The sequence below is a fragment of the Papaver somniferum genome, chromosome 3, assembly GCF_003573695.1.
Source record: "Papaver somniferum cultivar HN1 chromosome 3, ASM357369v1, whole genome shotgun sequence".
Lineage (NCBI taxonomy): Eukaryota > Viridiplantae > Streptophyta > Magnoliopsida > Ranunculales > Papaveraceae > Papaver > Papaver somniferum.
Window position 1 is genome coordinate 145982409 of NC_039360.1, and position 19455 is coordinate 146001863.

Here is a 19455-nt window from a genome sequence, read left to right on the forward strand (position 1 = left end):
GTGGAACGCAAACATCGTCATCTTCTCAGCGTAGCTCGTGCTCTTCGTTTTCAATCTCATTTACCACTTACTTATTGAGGCGAATGTTTACTCACGGCATGTTACCTTATTAATAAAATGCCAACTCCTATTTTGAAACATAAAACTCCACATGAAGTTCTTCTTGGTACTATTCCTAATTATCGTCATTTACGTGTTTTTGGTTGTCTCTGTTATGCTAGAAACACAAAGATTCATTCTAAATTTGACCCGAGGGCTAAGCCTGGTGTTTTTTTAGGATATCCTCATAACCACAAGGGTTACATCATTTTGGACATTTCCACAAAAACAACTTTTGTATCTAGAGATGTTGTCTTTCATGAGCATTTGTTCCCCTTCAAAGATGCTAAATTCACTTCTGACACTGCGCTTCCACTCTCTACAGATACTGATTTTTTCTATGAAGACTCCACGTCTGTTTCTCCTTCAAATTCTGTCATCGATATTCATTACTCTAATTTACCTTCCTTGCAAGTGGCTGACTCGACTCCTCCCACGCACATTCTGGATAATCATACTCCTCATACGACTGGACCTCCTCTTGAATCTACCTCTCCGGCCGTCTCTTCTCCTGAAGTGATTTCTACTATCGATACTACTTTACGCAGGTCAACTAGAACACATACTCGTCCATCTCACCTGAAAGATTATGTTTGTTCTGTTTCTCAAGGTATGTCTAATTCTCTGTATCCTCTCACAAATTACATTTCTTTTGATAAATTTACTCCGCCACATCGTGCCTTTCTATCTTCGGTTATTTCTAATAATGAACCACGCTCTTTTACGGAAGCCATTAAACATCCAGAATGGCGTGATGCCATCGTCAAAGAGCACACTGCTTTACTTAATAATGATACTTTTACTATGACCGCTCTTCCACCTGGAAAATCTGCTATTGGTTGTAAATGGGTATTCAAAATTAAATATAAGTCGAATGGTGATATTGATCGTCGTAAGGCACGTCTCGTTGCCAAAGGATACACACAACAGGAAGGTATTGACTATCATGACACTTTTGCTCATGTTGCTAAATTAGTTATTGTTCGTGTTTTATTATCCATTGCTGCCATTTTCAATTGGCCTCTCCATCAACTCGATGTCAATAATGCTTTTTTTACAAGGGGATCTCCATGAGGAAATATATATGAAACTTCCCCCTGGTTTTCAAACCAAGGGTGAAACTCGTGTTTATAAACTCAATAAATCTCTATACGGTCTTAAGCAAGCGTCTCGTCAATGGTTTGCTAAATTTTCTAATGCTTTACTGGAGGAAGGTTTTATCCAGTCTCGTGCTGATTATTCACTTTTTCTTTTTCATTCTGATGCCATCTCTATTTATCTTTTGGTTTATGTCGACGATATCATTATTACAGGAAATAATCATTTGGCTATCCAGCAGCTCATACAAAAACTCGAAGCCAAATTTTCACTCAAAAATCTAGGGCGTTTACAATATTTTCTGGGCATTGAAGTTTCTCGTTCTCCAAATGGCATTTTTCTTGGACAACGTAAATATATTCTAGACATTATTCAGGACTCCGTTCTTTTAGGTGCTAAACCTGCGGCCTCTCCCATGGAGCAACATCTAAAATTATTACCAACCTCAGGTAATCCTCTCTCTGATCCAAGTATTTATCGACGCTTAATTGGTCGACTTCTATATCTTCAGGTAACTCGTCCTGATATCACTTATTCTGTGAATTATTTAAGTCAATTCTTGCAACATCCTTGTTCTGGTCACCTGGATGTTGCTTATCGTGTTGTTCGTTACCTAAAAGGCACGGTTGCTCACGGCATTTTTCTTTCTGCTACTAGTTCACTTTCTCTTGCTGGTTACACTGATTCAGATTGGGCAGGTTGTCCAATCACTCGTCGCTCTACTACAGGTTATTTCATTATGTTGGGTACTAGTCCTCTTTCTTGGAAATCCAAGAAGCAACCCACTATTTCGCTTTCTTCTGCTGAGGAAGAATATAGAGCTCTAGCTAGGGTCACTTCTGAGCTACAATGGTTACATTATTTATTTTCTGATCTTCATGTCAGTATTCCGCAACCCATTCCAGTCTATTGTGACAATCAGGCTGCTATTCACATCTCTGAAAATCCGGTATTTCATGAACGGACTAAACATATTGAAATCGATTGTTATTTTGTTCGCGAAAAAGTCATCTCTGGACTTATCAAACCAACTCACATTCCTTCTGCAGCCCAGTTAGCCGATCTCTTTACTAAACCGCTTGGTGTGGATCATTTTAAACATCTTGTCAGCAAGTTGGGCGTTCGGCCTCATGATCCTCCCGCTCCAACTTGAGGGGGGGTATTGGACGTGTACACATTGTGTGCCACGGCAGTGGCAACACAACCACCAGAATGGGTCTTCTCATCACAGTCCGAGTCTTGTGTAGTTGTTCACAACTTCCCTGTATTCTAGCTAGAATCTGTTTTAGCTTAGGAAACATATCTTTGAGAATATCTGTATTCATATATATATATATATATCTCATGTAAAGAAACAAATATAATTAATGCAGAATATACATATCTTCACCAGAGATCTTTGAAATCTAAGAGTTTCACAATGCAACAAACTACGTGACACGCATGCTTAACCAGTTGAATATCCATAATCATATGGAGTGTTTTAGAGATGTGCAAAACAAAGTTACGACCTCCGTGGTTGAGACTGCGAAAGCAGCAGCAAGAAATCCAATAGGTGTTAAGTCGTTTAAAGTTGTAGCGGATTTGAACGTCAATATTGATCAAGGCACACTTGTGAGTGAGAGATATAATGGTGTCGACAATGTTGATTATGAAATGAGCAATGCTGATTCATATGACTCTGATGTTGTGAGTTCTGAGGATTTAGATGACCAAAGCAGTGATATTATTGATGAATATGGAATGAGTGAGACTGACGTTGAACTAGACTTGGCCGTGGAACAATCGATCGAACATATGAAAGTTCGTGCATCAAAATCAGCCATTGGTGGATTAAAACGACGAAAATACCCCTACGAGGATGGCGATGATTCTTTGGGGGGAGAACAGTACCGGTTCCGCTGCAGATTGTGTGGTTTGCATGGACAGTTTTGAGGTTGGAACAGAGATAGCTTACATGCCCTGCTCACATTTTTTTCACGAAAGTTGTCTTGTTCAATGGTTGCATGAAAGCAATTCTTGTCCGCTTTGTCGGTTCGAGATTTCAAGCAGCGATAAATAAAGATGGTATTTTACAATATGTATGTGCGTGCAGAATATCAGATACAGACATAAGAAAAAAAATGTTTGAGGGAAAAGCACCGGGAATAGATCAAAAAGCTGATTGCACCTGGACCAAGGTATTTACCGCTTCAACTCTGAGAAGACTCGTAAAAAATAGTTAAAGCATCCGATAGTCAATTTTGAATAAAACGAGTTAGAAAGATCTTAATGACACGTTATTTTCATTGCTTAGATGGCCGGGCTCATTAGCGGGCTGAGCCCCTCACATGTAGAACATATGAGTCTCTTCGCCCATAATTTCCTGCCAGACCCAACGCTCCAAGGGACGGGCACGGTGTTAGAGTCTCGTATAGCTTCCGGATCGGACTGTTAAAAACGGAAGAAGCCCATACAAGATGTGTCGAATGAACCATAAAAGAAGGCATGTCCGAGCAATAGAGAGAAATAGTGAAGCATAATAGTCTGAGAAACACCATAACCTATCATGTCTACTCATTTGTTCATAAATACCTAGTTTGTGTAGAGAAGCAGGATAACCAGTCTTGGAGCAAACTATTGTGAAAAGAGTGAAGTGAGAAAAGAGATATTATTGGGGGAAAGCATAAGATCTCGTAACTTCGTGAACACAATAAACCAGCATTCTCGTGGATGTATGTCTCTTCAATAACCGAACTGGTTTAAACCATAATGTTTATCTTTAATTTCATGCATTCTTATGTTCTACTTGGTCTTATGTTTATAATTGTAACTTTTTAGTGTAATTGTCAAATTTTGTGAAATTACAGTATATAAATGTTATTTTTACTGGTAATAACTCCTTAATTTGTAATTTTTGAGTGATTAATAATGATGTAGTGTTGTTGATGGGTAAAAACGATTTGCTGGGTTTTGAGGAAAAATGGAGACTTGTGCAGCAGGCGGTCCTCAATTAAGCAAATTGCCTAAACCTTTAACAAATGCACTGCACAGGGTACTTTGAGTTCGAGAGATTAATCTGTATGACTCCGGCCTAAACCAATACAATGGTCGTTCCAGAGTCAATTCGATCACAAAGAGGGATGAGAGTCGATCTGTAGGAGGGAAGCTGGGAATTGTGTGAGATTAATGGTGGTTGATAGATTGTGGATATGTTGAGTTCTCCGTGTTGAAGAGTTCTGCAAGTTTGATGATGATATACTGTCGTAAATTGGATTACGGTGAGTTATGATATGTTCAGTTCAGTCGGGGTAAGTTAAGTTGAGTTATCAAATCATAGGTTGATGAACCTGTACATATTGCAAAAGTAGTTAACACATTGATCTCCTATAAGGTGACGGTTGAGGAAGAGTGGACGAGTGGGAAGTGGGAAATCGTGATTGAACCAGTTCCATATTTCGTGTGAGACTTGGTCGATTTTCCATTCACTACTTCACTTACTCCTTGAACTGCTAACACGACTTACTCATATTTCTCAACGTGGATGTACTATTACATCGCACGTCTTGTAGGCCTCCAGACCAAAATCCTAGTGAATATTCCCATGTGACATGATTGATGTCTCATGTATGTGAGGTGTACGACATGTGTGAGAAATACCCCAACTATTTCTCACCACATAAGAGAGTAAAGGCGGTGGAATAAAGAGATAAACTTAGCCTAGTTTATCTCTATCTATTCCTAAAGAGACGGGAAAAGTGCTCCGCACGGCAAGTAATCCCTATCTTCACCGACCTGAGATTAGAGAATTCAGCTATAAATAGGTCACCTATTTCTCCAAGCTAACGGAACTTTCTCATAAACTCTCGGGGTAATTCTTCTTCAAACTCTAGAATTCTCTGATCTCCTTCTTCATCTCTGCTTCCTTCCCGAAGACCATCCCTAACCTCTCATGTGACTGAAGCATCCTTTGAACGTCCATTTTGCGTGGTTTAAGCGAAGATTGTTCGTTCTCAACCTCCATAACTCACTTTCGGGAACCCCTAGAATCCCACTTTTAGCCTCTCACTAATTCTAGGTAACTACAATTAGATTACACAATGTAAATCGTGCATATGTTAATTTATAAGAGATTGTGGTGTACTTGATATTCTTATCATTTCAAAGGCACTTATAAGTTTGCCTCTTTTCTTTGATCAAGCTTACGCCCATAATTACTATGAGGGTGACTATGTAACATATACTGCGACTAAGTTTATTGTTTGTGTTTTTTTCGAAAGGAAAGGTTATATTAAGAAAAGCAGTTGTACTTGCCAACATAAAACAGGAAAAAAATAAAAAAAATATCAAGTCTCAATAAGAGGAGACTGCCAAAGAAAGAAATAACAACCACACGGGGTAGAATACATGTCGAACAGACTACCAGGCTGGAAAAGGATGCACTGCTGAGTATGCAGTAAACAAAAGCAACGAAAGAAACAATAGGGAGTGACCTGATGCTATACCCCCTCGCTGTCAGATTGTCAAAGTCTGCATAAATTGAAACCACTGCATCAAGTATACATATCATCAAGGTCCGCACATAAGAACATCCCAGCTGCTCCAAATCAGGTTGGAAGGAACGAATTTGAATGTGTCAGCTTCACAAGACCAAAGGACAACGAGGTTTTTTGTAAGGTCAATGGGTTCAGTTGTGCATTTCGGTCGACCTCCGAACACCCTTGTGTTCCGCTCCTTCTACAACACCTAGCAAATTGCATAAGGGATTATTTTCCAGACTTCTTTTCCCCTCCCATTCAGAACATTAACATCCCAAGCATCAAACAACTGTAATAAAGTTCTTGGCATCAGACATGAGATCTTGAAGGCTTTAATAAAGTAATCCCAAACCTCTAAAGAAAACGAACAGTGCATAAACATATGGTCGGAGGATTATCTTTCGACATTACACAAAACGCGCAAATCGCTGTCAATGTTAATGCCCATATAGCTCAGCATATCCCTCGTTGGTAGAGAGTCGTGAAAACTGGCCCAGATAATGAAACTTACTTTGTTAGGGATATCTGCCTTCCGAAAGTTTTTTTCGAAGTTGCAAGAACCGTGGTCACCTTCTAAAATTTCATAACATCTTCGTGTGCTGAAATGATCCATAATATCCAGTTCATCTTCCCCCTCTACTAAATCAGGTACGTGAGGAATGTCGCGCCTAATCAAATCCAATTCATGTTTAAATCTCTTTTAAAATCACATTTCCAACCATTGGTTCCAACCATGTCTGCAATAGTAGCGTCCTTCGCCCTAACAACTTTGAACACTTCAGGGAAAATATCTTGCAATCTCCCTCCGTCAAGCCACCTATCCTTCCAGAATCGTATTCCTTTACCATTTCTAATTGTGAATTGCGCCATATTTTAAACAATATGAACCATCTTCACAACATTGTTTCAAAAACTTCTGCATTGAGGTTGAGAATCAACGTCAGGAACTAACACATCGTTATTTCTTTTGAATTTTTGATTCACTATCCTCCTCCAAAGACAATTTCTGTTTCTTTCAAATCTCCAAATCCACTTGATAGGCATCGAACGATTTTTATTCCTTAAGTTTTTCACCCCCAATCCTCTACTCTCCTCAGGTTTACATATCTTCAACCATCCTACCCAAACCATCTTTCGTCTTCCTTCCACATAGCCCCAAAAAAAGTTTCGCATGATTCTAACCATTTTCTTTTCCACACTTACTGGAAGATGAAAAAGGGATAAGTAATAAATTGGTAAGCTCGCAAGACCACTCTTAATAAATACCAATCTACCAGCTTTGTTCAATTTTATTTTCTTCCAAGTCGCCAGCCTCTGTTCTATTCTAACCAATACATGCTCCCAAACAGAAACATTGCGCCAGTGTGAACCAATTGGCATTCTGAGGTAAGTGAACGACAATTTTTCAGTTTTACATCCAAGCTCCCTTGCTAATATATCAGTTACCTCATCAGCACCCACGCTTATCATCGTACTTTTATCAAAATTGAGCTTCAGACCTGTTAAGGTTTCAAAAACTTCCAAAATGATAAGTAATCTCCTTACTTCTTCAGCACTGGCATCGATGAATACCAATGTATCATATGTTAATTGAAGGTGAGAAATAATAGATCCGTTTTCCACCACTTGAAAACCTGAGAGCTGTCCCCTTTCAACTGCATCATTTAACAACTTAGAGAGAATCTCCACCACTAGTAAGAATAAGTATGGTGATAAAGAATCACCTTCTCGCAAACCTTTAGTTGGCTTGAATTTTTCCGTGGAGCTACCATTCACTAAGATAGACAGATGAGAAGAAGTAACACACCACCTGATCCACGAAATCCATTTTTCACCAAAATCATGCCTTTGTAAAATAATAAACAGAAAATTCCAATTAACAATATCGAAAGCTTTCTCCATATCAATCTTGCAAAGAATTCCTGGTTTCTTAGACTTTAACCTACTGTCCACACATTTATTTGCGATGAGTACACCATCAAGGATTTGTTTATCATGAATAAATGCACCTTGGAAGTCTAAGGAAAGAGCCGGCATTACCTTCTTCAACCTTACTGCAAGTAATTTTGATAATATCTTGTACACAATTCCTATGAGACTTAATGGTCGGAAGTTTTTAGGTGTACATGAGTCCTCCTTTTTTGGAATTAAAGTAAGGAACGGGTAGTTAAATCTCCAATCTATTGAACCAAACCGATGAAAATATTTAACAAGGTCCATGAAATTCTCTTTTAGTATGCCCTAACAACTTTTGAGGAATTCTGCATTAAACTCATCTGGTTCCGGTGCCTTATTACAACCCAACTTCTTTATAACATCCCAAACCTCCTCTTCCGAAAATTCGCGCTCTAGCCAAATCTTGTCCATCACATTAATCTTAGGAAATGAAAGATATTCCATCAAAGAATTAACTTCATCCTGCTGTGTGAAAAGATTAATGTAGAAGCTTCGTATTTCTTCTTTTATAATGTTCTGATCAAAACAATCACTTCCTCCAACCTGGAGCTTAGCTATTGTGTTACCTTCTTCCTTGCACTTGCAATACAGTGGAAATACCTAGTGTTAGAATCTCCCCATCGGAAATTATTTTGTTTTGCCCTCAAATGCCATTTTCTTGCTTCCATTGCTTCAATCATCTTAAGTTTCATTTTACAATTCATTGCAATCATCTTAAGTTTATTGTTGCTTATAGTATTAATCAGTTATGGGAGACTAACTCTAACCCTTCATCTTTTTTGTGTAATGCTTTTGCAAAATGATGTAACGAGGAGGGTACTCCCCGTTGTAAGGCCCGTGAAATTAAAAAAGAAAAAAACATTAGGCGAGCTTCGGGTTATAAACATGGAAAGTTCCTTTATATATCTCAGGAAATACTAATGGTACCCCCATTAAGTAGTTATGTTAGTTATAATTTGATTAACATGAAAATTGTTGAATTACTAGAAACTTTTGATACTCATACCCCCTTCAAAAGTTCGTCACCAGTTTCAATATATACTATAACAATAGTTCTAAACAATAATACAACCGGAAGACAAAAAAATCTATAATAAAAATGCTCTCTCCCAAAATGTTCAGTTCTAAGGAAAACAAAAAAAAAATACTCCATAGCTTCTCTAGGGCTAAAGATCCAAAGAAAGACAAAGCTTAGCACTCTTTTCAATTGCCCTAGTGTCTACCTCACCAAAGACTGTGAAGAGGGACTTTGGCCTCCACTCGTGCTGGATAAGAGTGCTTGTCTTACCATGGTTCTTGATCTCTGGGTACCGACGGTCATGGTGTTCTCATTTGTACTGAAACTACGGGCAAGCTCAGCACCAACAAGGCAACAACTGTATTGGTAACATGATTATGTCTCTGATAGATTTCTTCAACATGCAATCAATTTAAACACAAATTTATGTCAAACACAAATCAAACTGAGATCAAATTCACAAGCTTTTTATGAAATAAAAGATCATATTATAGGCTCAAATTAAATCAAGATTCAACAGTTCTTCATGCATATGCTTTATGATTAAGTTGCAAACAAAATTAAGTCAAACCCACTTTCAATTAATCTAAAATAATAAGTTAGGAAGAAATTGACCAGATCTAAGCACAAATCTTAAGTGTGAAGGGTATTAATATGAAGCATAAAGAACAATATGGGATGATAGATTACTTTTAAGTAACAAAAGAATGGTGAAATTCCCACTAATCTTGGAGTCAGAGTAAATAACAAATGAAATAACCTCCCTCCACTTGGTTTCAACTTCTCGTAATCCACGACCACTAATAAAGCAACAAGAAAATAACCAGATGATAACTTAAATTCCCAAATAAAAGAACTTAAACCCAAAATTAGGGTTCTTACGAGCTAGACTTTCTCTGATACCCTTACCATGAAGAGGTGAAATCTAAATCAAAGACCAGGTTGGAATCTTTTACGATTAGAAGGAAGAAGAACAAGATCTGAAGTTTTCGTCGATTTCTTACGAAGGAGAAGAGATAATTTTATTTGTATTGTATTTTGTTATTCGGGGTATAAAAGATTTGTATATCTTATAGGGTAGGTAGATAAATGTTGGGGGTACGTAGTGTTGGGATCTTGCAACAATGAACAACACGTTAGATGTATCAAAAATAATATATAAATAACTAATCCAAAATAACTCTACCAAAACACCTTGATGAGGGCGGAATCACAGATTCAACAAGTTGCCCTTAACACATTAGTTCGCGAGTATACTCGAGTTGAGTAATGCTAAACCCCTCACAGCGAAGCTGTGACCAGGATAAGACTGCCCGGTATAACTTGAGTTAGCACAACGCAAGTTACCTACTCTTGAACTCAGCAACGGGGATGAAAGTAAGACGACGCACAAACAAAGGTAGAAGATGATAAAAAAGAATTGTTTCTTGTGTGTTTTTAAAACAGAATTTCGAGTTGTATTTATAGGATGAAATACTTGCAAATCAAGTTAGGTTTTGGTTTTCTTCAAAAACAAGTAAAACACGTAAAAGGAATTTACCCATAAATAAAACTCTTAAGAATTAATTTGGGAATTAATTTCCTAAAGAAAACTCGCCAAAAAATAAATCCGTGTAGAAAAGGGACTTGGTGCATGGCATACGCGCATATCGCATGGGTTAAAATATGTATTTTTTGCATGGGTTAAAACATGTATTTTTTAGAACGCCTCACAAACAAAGGTAGAAGATAATAAAAAGAATTGCTTCTTGTGTGTTTTTAAAACAGAATTTCGAGTTGTATTTATAGGATGAAATACTTGCAAATCAAGTTAGGTTTTGGTTTTCTTCAAAAACAAGTAAAACACGTAAAAGGAATTTACTCATAAATAAAACTCTTAAGAATTAATTTAGGAATTAATTTCCTAAAGAAAACTCTCCAAAAAATAAATCCGTGTAGAAAAGGGACTTGGTGCATGGCATACGCGCATATCGCATGGGTTAAAACATGTATTTTTTGCATGGGTTAAAACATGTATTTTTTAGAACGCCGCACAAACAAAGGTATAAGATGATAAAAAGAATTGCTTCTTGTGTGTTTTTAAAACAGAATTTCGAGTTGTATTTATAGGATGAAATACTTGCAAATCAAGTTAGGTTTTGGTTTTCTTCACAAACAAGTAAAACATTTAAAAGGAATTTACCCATAAATAAAACTCTTAAGAATTAATTTGGGAATTAATTTCCTAAAGAAAACTCGCCAAAAAATAAATTCGTGTAGAAAAGGGACTTAGTGCATGGCATACGCGCATATCGCATGGGTTAAAACACGTATTTTTTGCATGGGTTAAAACATGTACTTTTTAGAACGCCGCACAAACAAAGGTATAAGATGATAAAAAGAATTGCTTCTTGTGTGTTTTTAAAACAGAATTTTGAGTTGTATTTATAGGATGAAATACTTGAAAATCAAGTTAGGTTTTGGTTTTCTTCAAAAACAAGTAAAAGGAATTTACCCATAAATAAAACTCTTAAGAATTAATTTGGGAATTAATTTCCTAAAGAAAACTCGCCAAAAAATAAATCCGTGTAGAAAAGGTACTTGGTGCATGGCATACGCGCATATCGCATGGGTTAAAACATGTATTTTTTGCATGGCTTAAAACATGTATTTTTTATAACGCCACACAAACAAAGGTAGAAGATGATAAAAAGAATTGCTTCTTGTGTGTTTTTAAAACAGAATTTCGAGTTGTATTTATAGGATGAAATACTTCCAAATCAAGTTAGGTTTTCGTTTTCTTCAAAAACAAGTAAAACACGTAAAAGAAATTTACCCATAAATAACACTCTTAAAAATTAATTCGGGAATTAATTTCCTAAAGAAAACTCGCCAAAAAATAAATCCGTGTAGAAAAAGAACTTGGTGCATGGCATACGCGCATATCACATGGGTTAAAACATGTATTTTTTGCATCGGTTTTAACATGTATTTTTTAGAACGCCGCACAAACAAAGGTATAAGATGATAAAAAGAATTGCTTCTTGTGTGTTTTTAAAACAGAATTTCGAGTTGTATTTATAGGATGAAATACTTCCAAATCAAGTTAGGTTTTGGTTTTCTTCAAAAACAAGTAAAACACGTAAAAGGAATTTACCCATAAATAAAACTCTTAAGAATTAATTTGACAATTAATTCCCTAAAGAAAACTCGCCAAAAAATAAATCCGTGTAGAAAAGGGACTTGGTGGATGGCAGACGCGCATATCACATGGGTTAAAACATGTATTTTTTGACATGTATTTTTTAGAACGCCTTGCAAATAAAGGTAGAAGATGATAAAAAGAATTGCTTCTTGTGTGTTTTTAAAACAGAATTTCGAGTTGTATTTATAGGATGAAATACTTGCAAATCAAGTTAGGTTTTGGTTTTCTTCAAAAACAACTAAAACACGTAAAAAAAATTTATCCATAAATAAAACTCTTAAGAATTAATTTGGGAATTAATTTCCTAAAGAAAACTGGCCAAAAAATAAATCCGTGTAGAAAAAGGACTTGGTGCATGGCATACGCTCATATCGCATGGGTTAAAATATGTATTTTTTGCATGGGTTAAAACATGTATTTTTTATAACGCCGCACAAACAGAAGTGGAAGATGATAAAAAGAATTTCTTCTTGTGTGTTTTTAGCACAGAATTTCGAGTTGTATTTATAGGATGAAATACTTGCAAATCAAGTTAGGTTTTGGTTTTCTTCAAAAACAAGTAAAACACGTAAAAGAAATTTACCCATAAATAACACTCTTAAAAATTAATTTGGGAATTAATTTCCTAATGAAAACTCGCCAAAAAATAAATCCGTGTAGAAAAAGAACTTGGTGCATGGCATACGCGCATATCACATGGGTTAAAACATGTATTTTTTATAACGCCACACAAACAAAGGTAGAAGATGATAAAAAGAATTTCTTCTTGTGTGTTTTTAAAACAGAATTTCGAATGTATTTATAGGATGAAATACTTCCAAATCAAGTTAGGTTTTGGTTTTTTCTTCAAAAACAAGTAAAAGAAATTTACCCATAAATAAAACTCTTAAGAATTAATTTCCTAAAGAAAACTCGCCAAAAAATAAATTCGTGTAGAAAAAAGACTTGGTGCATGGCATACGCGCATATCGCATGGGTTAAAAATGTATTTTTTGCATAGGTTAAAACATATATTTTTTAGAACGTCGCACAAACAAAGGTAGAAGATGATAAAAAAGAATTGCTTCTTGTGTGTTTTTAAAACGGAATTTCGAGTTGTATTTATAGGATGAAATACTTGCAAATCAAGTTAGGTTTTGGTTTTCTACAATAACAAGCAAAACACGTAAAAGGAATTTACCCATAAATAAAACTCTTAAGAATTAATTTGGGAATTAATTTCCTAAAGAAAAGTCGCCAAAAAATAAATTCGTGTAGAAAAAGGACTTGGTGCATGGCATACGCGTATATCGCATGGGTTAAAACATGTATTTTTTGCATGGGTTAAAAAATGTATTTTTTTAACGCCGCACAAACAAAAGTAGAACATGATTAAAAGAATTGCTTCTTGTGTGTTTTTAAAACAGAATTTCGAGTTGTATTTATAGGATGAAATACTTGCAAATCAAGTTAGGTTTTGGTTTTCTTCAAAAACAAGTAAAACACGTAAAAGGAATTTACCCATAAATAAAACTCTTAAGAATTAATTTGGGAATTAATTTCCTAAAGAAAACTCGTCGAAAAATAAATCCGTGTAGAAAAGGGACTTGGTGCATGGCATACGTGCATATCACATGGGTTAAAACATGTATTTTTTAGTACGCCGCAAAAACAAAGGTAGAAGATGATAAAAAAGAATTGCTTCTTGTGTGTTTTAAAAACAGAATTTCGAGTTGTATTTATAGGATTAAATACTTGCAAATCAAGTTAGGTTTTTGTTTTCTTCAAAAACAAGTAAAACACGTAAAAGGAATTTACCCATAAATAAAACTCTTAAGAATTAATTTGGGTATTAATTTCCTACAGAAAACTCGCCAAAAAATAAATTCGTGTACAAAAGGGACTTGGTGCAAGGCATACGCGCATATCGCATGGGGTAAAACATGTTTTTTTTTGCATGGGTTAAAACATGTATTTTTTTCATGGGTTAAAAACATGTATTTTTTAGAACGCCGCACAAACAAAGGTAGAAGATGATAAAAAGAATTGCTTCTTGTGTGTTTTAAAAATAGAATTTCGAGTTGTATTTATTGGATGAAATACTTGCAAATCAAGTTAGGTTTTGGTTTTCTTCAAAAACAAGTAAAACACGTAAAAGAAATTTACCCATAAATTAAACTCTTAAGAATTAATTAGGGATTTTATTTTCTAAAGAAAACTCGCCAAAAAATAAATCTGTGTAGAAAAGGGACTTGGTGCATGGCATATGCGCATATCGTATGGGGTAAAACATGTATTTTTTGCATGGGTTAAAACATGTATTTTTTAGAACGCTGCACAAAAAAAGGTAAAAGATGATAAAAAGAATTGTTTCTTCTGTGTTTTTAAAACAAAATTTCGAGTTGTATTTATAGCATGAAATACTTGCAAATTAAGTTAGGTTTTGGTTTTCTTCAAAAACAAGTAAAACACGTCAAAGGAATTTACCCATAAATAAAACTCTTAAGAATTAATTTGGGAATTAATTTCCTAAAGAAAACTCGGGACTTGGTGCATGGCATACGCGCATATCGCATGGGTTAAACACATGTATTTTTTGCATGGGTTAAAACATGTATTTTTTAGAACGCCGCACAAACAAAGGTAGAAGATGATAAAAAGAATTACTTCTTGTGTGTTTTTAAAACAGAATTTCGAGTTGTATTTATAGGATGAAATACTTGCAAATCAATTTAGGTTTTGGTTTTTTCTTCAAAAACAAGTAAAACACGTAAAAGAAATTTACCCATAAATAAAACTCTTAAGAATTAATTTGGGAATTAATTTCCTAAAGAAAACTCGCCAAAAAATAAATCCGTGTAGAAAAGGGACTTGGTACATGGCATACGCGCATATCGCATGGGTTAAAACATGTATTTTTTGCATGGGTTAAAACATGTATTTTTTAGTTAGCCGCACAAACAAAGGTAGAAGAGGATAAAAAGAATTGCTTATTGTGTGTTTTTAAAACAGAATTTCGAGTTGTATTTATAGGATGAAATACTTGCAAATCAAGTTAGGTTTTGGTTTTCTTCAAAAACAAGTAAACGTAAAAGGAATTTACCCATAAATAAAACTCTTAAGAATTAATTTGGGAATTAATTTCCTAAAGAAAACTCGCCAAAAAATAAATCCGTGTAGAAAAGGGACTTGGTACATGGCATACGCGCATATCGCATGGGTTAAAACATGTATTTTTTGCATGGGTTAAAACATGTATTTTTTAGAACGCCGCACAAACAAAGGTAGAAGAGGATAAAAAGAATTGCTTCTTGTGTGTTTTTAAAACAGAATTTCGAGTTGTATTTATAGGATGAAATACTTGCAAATCAAGTTAGGTTTTGGTTTTCTTCAAAAACAAGTAAACCACGTAAAAGGAATTTACCCATAAATAAAACTCTTAAGAATTAATTTGGGAATTAATTTCCTAAACAAAACTCGCCAAAAAATAAATCCGTGTAAAAAAGGGACTTGGTGCATGGCATACGCGCATATCGCATGGGTTAAAACATGTATATTTTGCATGGGTTAAAACATGTATTTTTTAGAACGCCGCACAAACAAAGGTAGAAGAGGATAAAAAGAATTGCTTCTTGTGTGTTTTCAAAACAAAATTTCGAGTTGTATTTATAGGATGAAATACTTGCAAATCAAGTTAGGTTTTGGTTTTCTTCAAAAACAACTAAAACACTTAAAAGGAATTTACCCATAAATAAAACTCTTAAGAATTAATTTGGGAATTAATTTCCAAAAGAAAACTAGCAGAAAAATATATCAGTGTAGAAAAGGGACTTGGTGCATGGCATACGCGCATATCGCACGGGTTAAAACATGTATTTTTTGCATGGGTTAAAACATGTATTTTTTAGAACGCCGCACAAACATAGGTAGAAGATGATAAAAAGAATTGCTTCTTGTGTATTTTAAAACAGAATTTCGAGTTGTATTTATAGATGAAATACTTGCAAATCAAGTTAGGTTTTGGTTTTTCTTCAAAAACAAGTAAAACACGTAAAAGAAATTTACCCATAAATAAAACTCTTAAGAATTAATTTGGGAATTAATTTCCTAAAGAAAACTCGCCAAAAAATAAATCCGTGTAGAAAAGGGACTTGGTACATGGCATACGCGCATATCGCATGGGTTAAAACATGTATTTTTTGCATGGGTTAAAACATGTATTTTTTAGAGCCGCACAAACAAAGGTAGAAGAGATAAAAAGAATTGCTTCTTGTGTGTTTTTAAAACAGAATTTCGAGTTGTATTTATAGGATGAAATACTTGCAAATCAAGTTAGGTTTTGGTTTTCTTCAAAAACAAGTAAACCACGTAAAAGGAATTTACCCATAAATAAAACTCTTAAGAATTAATTTGGGAATTAATTTCCTAAAGAAAACTCGCCAAAAATAAATCCGTGTAAAAAGGGACTTGGTGCATGGCATACGCGCATATCGCACGGGTTAAAACATGTATTTTTTGCATGGGTTAAAACATGTATTTTTTAGAACCGCACAAACAAAGGTAGAAGATGATAAAAAGAATTGCTTCTTGTGTGTTTTTAAAACAGAATTTCGAGTTGTATTTATAGGATGAAATACTTGCAAATCAAGTTAGGTTTTGGTTTTCTTCAAAAACAAGTAAAACACGTAAAAGGAATTTACCCATAAATAAAACTCTTAAGAATTAATTTGGGAATTAATTTCCTAAAGAAAACTCGCCAAAAAAAATCCGTAGAAAAGGGACTTGGTGCATGGCATGCGCATATCGCATGGGTAAAACATGTATTTTTTGCATGGGTTAAAACATGTATTTTTTAGAACGCCGCACAAACAAAGGTAGAAGATGATAAAAAGAATTGCTTGTGTGTTTTTAAAACAGAATTTCGAGTTGTATTTATAGGATGAAATACTTGCAAATCAAGTTAGGTTTTGGTTTCTTCAAAAACAAGTAAAACACGTAAAAGGAATTTACCCATAAATAAAACTCTTAAGAATTAATTTGGGAATTAATTTCCTAAAGAAAACTCGCCAAAAATAAATCCGTGTAGAAAAGGGACTTGGTGCATGGCATACGCGCATATCGCATGGGTTAAAACATGTTTTTTGCATGGGTTAAAACATGTATTTTTTAGACGCCCACAAACAAAGGTAGAAGAGATAAAAAGAATTGCTTCTTGTGTGTTTTTAAAACAGAATTTCGAGTTGTATTTATAGATGAAATACTTGCAAATCAAGTTAGGTTTTGGTTTTCTTCAAAACAAGTAAAACACGTAAAAGGAATTTACCCATAAATAAAACTCTTAAGAATTAATTTGGGAATTAATTTCCTAAAGAAAACTCGCCAAAAATAAATCGTGTAAAAGGGACTTGGTGCATGGCATACGCGCATATCGCATGGGTTAAAACATGTATTTTTGCATGGGTTAAAACATGTATTTTTAGAACGCCGCACAAACAAAGGTAGAAGATGATAAAAAGAATTGCTTCTTGTGTTTTTAAAACAGAATTTCGAGTTGTATTTATAGGATGAAATACTTGCAAATCAAGTTAGGTTTTGGTTTTCTTCAAAAACAAGTAAAACACGTAAAAGGAATTTACCCATAAATAAAACTCTTAAGAATTAATTTGGGAATTAATTTCCTAAAGAAAACTCGCCAAAAAATAAATCCGTGTAGAAAAGGGACTTGGTGCATGGCATACGCGCATATCGCATGGGTTAAAACATGTATTTTTTGCATGGGTTAAAACATGTATTTTTTAGAACGCCGCACAAACAAAGGTAGAAGATGATAAAAAGAATTGCTTCTTGTGTGTTTTTAAAACAGAATTTCGAGTTGTATTTATAGGATGAAATACTTGCAAATCAAGTTAGGTTTTGGTTTTCTTCAAAAACAAGTAAAACACGTAAAAGAATTTACCCATAAATAAAACTCTTAAGAATTAATTTCCTAAAGAAAACTCGCCAAAAATAAATCCGTGTAGAAAAGGGACTTGGTGCATGGCATACGCGCATATCGCAGGGTTAAAACATATTTTTTGCATGGGTTAAAACATGTATTTTTTAGAACGCCGCACAAACAAGGTAGAAGATGATAAAAAGAATTCTTCTTGTGTGTTTTTAAAACAGAATTTCGAGTTGTATTTATAGGATGAAATACTTGCAAATCAAGTTAGGTTTTGGTTTTCTTCAAAAACAAGTAAAACACGTAAAAGGAATTTACCCATAAATAAAACTCTTAAGAATTAATTTGGGAATTAATTTCCTAAAGAAACTCGCCAAAAAATAAATCCGTGTAGAAAGGGACTTGGTGCATGGCATACGCGCATATCGCATGGGGTAAAACATGTATTTTTTGGTTATGTTTTTCATGGGTTAAAACATGTATTTTTTAGAACGCCGCACAAACAAAGGTAGAAATGATAAAAAGAATTACTTCTTGTGTGTTTTAAAACAAATTTCGAGTTGTATTTATAGGATGAAATACTTGCAAATCAAGTTAGGTTTTGGTTTTCTTCAAAAACAAGTAAACACGTAAAAGGAATTTACCCATAAATAAAACTCTTAAGAATTAATTTGGGAATTAATTCCTAAAGAAAACTCGCCAAAATAAATCCGTGTAGAAAAGGGACTTGGTGCATGGCATACGCGCATATCGCATGTGTTAAAACATGTATTTTTTAGAACGCCGCACAAACAAGGTAAAGATGATAAAAAGAATTGCTTCTTCTGTGTTTTTAAAACAGAATTTCGAGTTGTATTTATAGATGAAATACTTGCAAATCAAGTTAGGTTTTGGTTTTCTTCAAAAACAAGTAAAACACGTAAAAGGAATTTACCCATAAATAAAACTCTTAAGAATTAATTTGGGAATTAATTTCCTAAAGAAAACTCGCCAAAAATAAATCCGTGTAGAAAAGGGACTTGGTGCATGGCATACGCGCATATCGCATGGGTTAAAACATGTATTTTTAACTATTTTTTGCATGGGTTAAAACATGTATTTTTTAGAACGCCGCACAAACAAAGGTAGAAGATGATAAAAAGAATTGCTTCTTGTGTGTTTTTAAAACAGAATTTCGAGTTGTATTATAGGATGAAATACTTGCAAATCAAGTTAGGTTTTGGTTTTCTTCAAAAACAAGTAAAACACGTAAAAGGAATTTACCCATAAATAAAACTCTTAAGAATTAATTTGGGAATTAATTTCCTAAAGAAAACTCGCCAAAAATAAATCCGTGTAGAAAAGGGACTTGGTGCATGGCATACGCGCATATCGCATGGGTAAAACATGTATTTTTTGCATGGTTAAAACATGTATTTTTTAGAACGTCGCACAAACAAAGGTAGAAGATGATAAAAAGAATTGTTCTTGTGTGTTTTTAAAACAGAATTTCGAGTTGTATTTATAGGATGAAATACTTGCAAATCAAGTTAGGTTTTGGTTTTCTTCAAAAACAAGTAAAACACGTAAAAGGAATTTACCCATAAATAAAACTCTTAAGAATTAATTTGGGAATTAATTTCCTAAAGAAAACTCGCCAAAAAATAAATCCGTGTAGAAAAGG

General features: G+C 34.5%; 1 protein-coding gene across 1 annotated transcript; it reads right to left on the minus strand.

The window, feature by feature from the left end:
- Positions 1-6620: 6620 nt before the first annotated feature.
- Positions 6621-7751, minus strand: LOC113360071. Its single transcript, XM_026603620.1, has one exon. It carries the CDS (start codon positions 7749-7751, stop codon positions 6621-6623), a length of 1131 nt encoding a protein of 376 aa, XP_026459405.1.
- Between the last annotated feature and the right edge of the window lie 11704 nt (positions 7752-19455).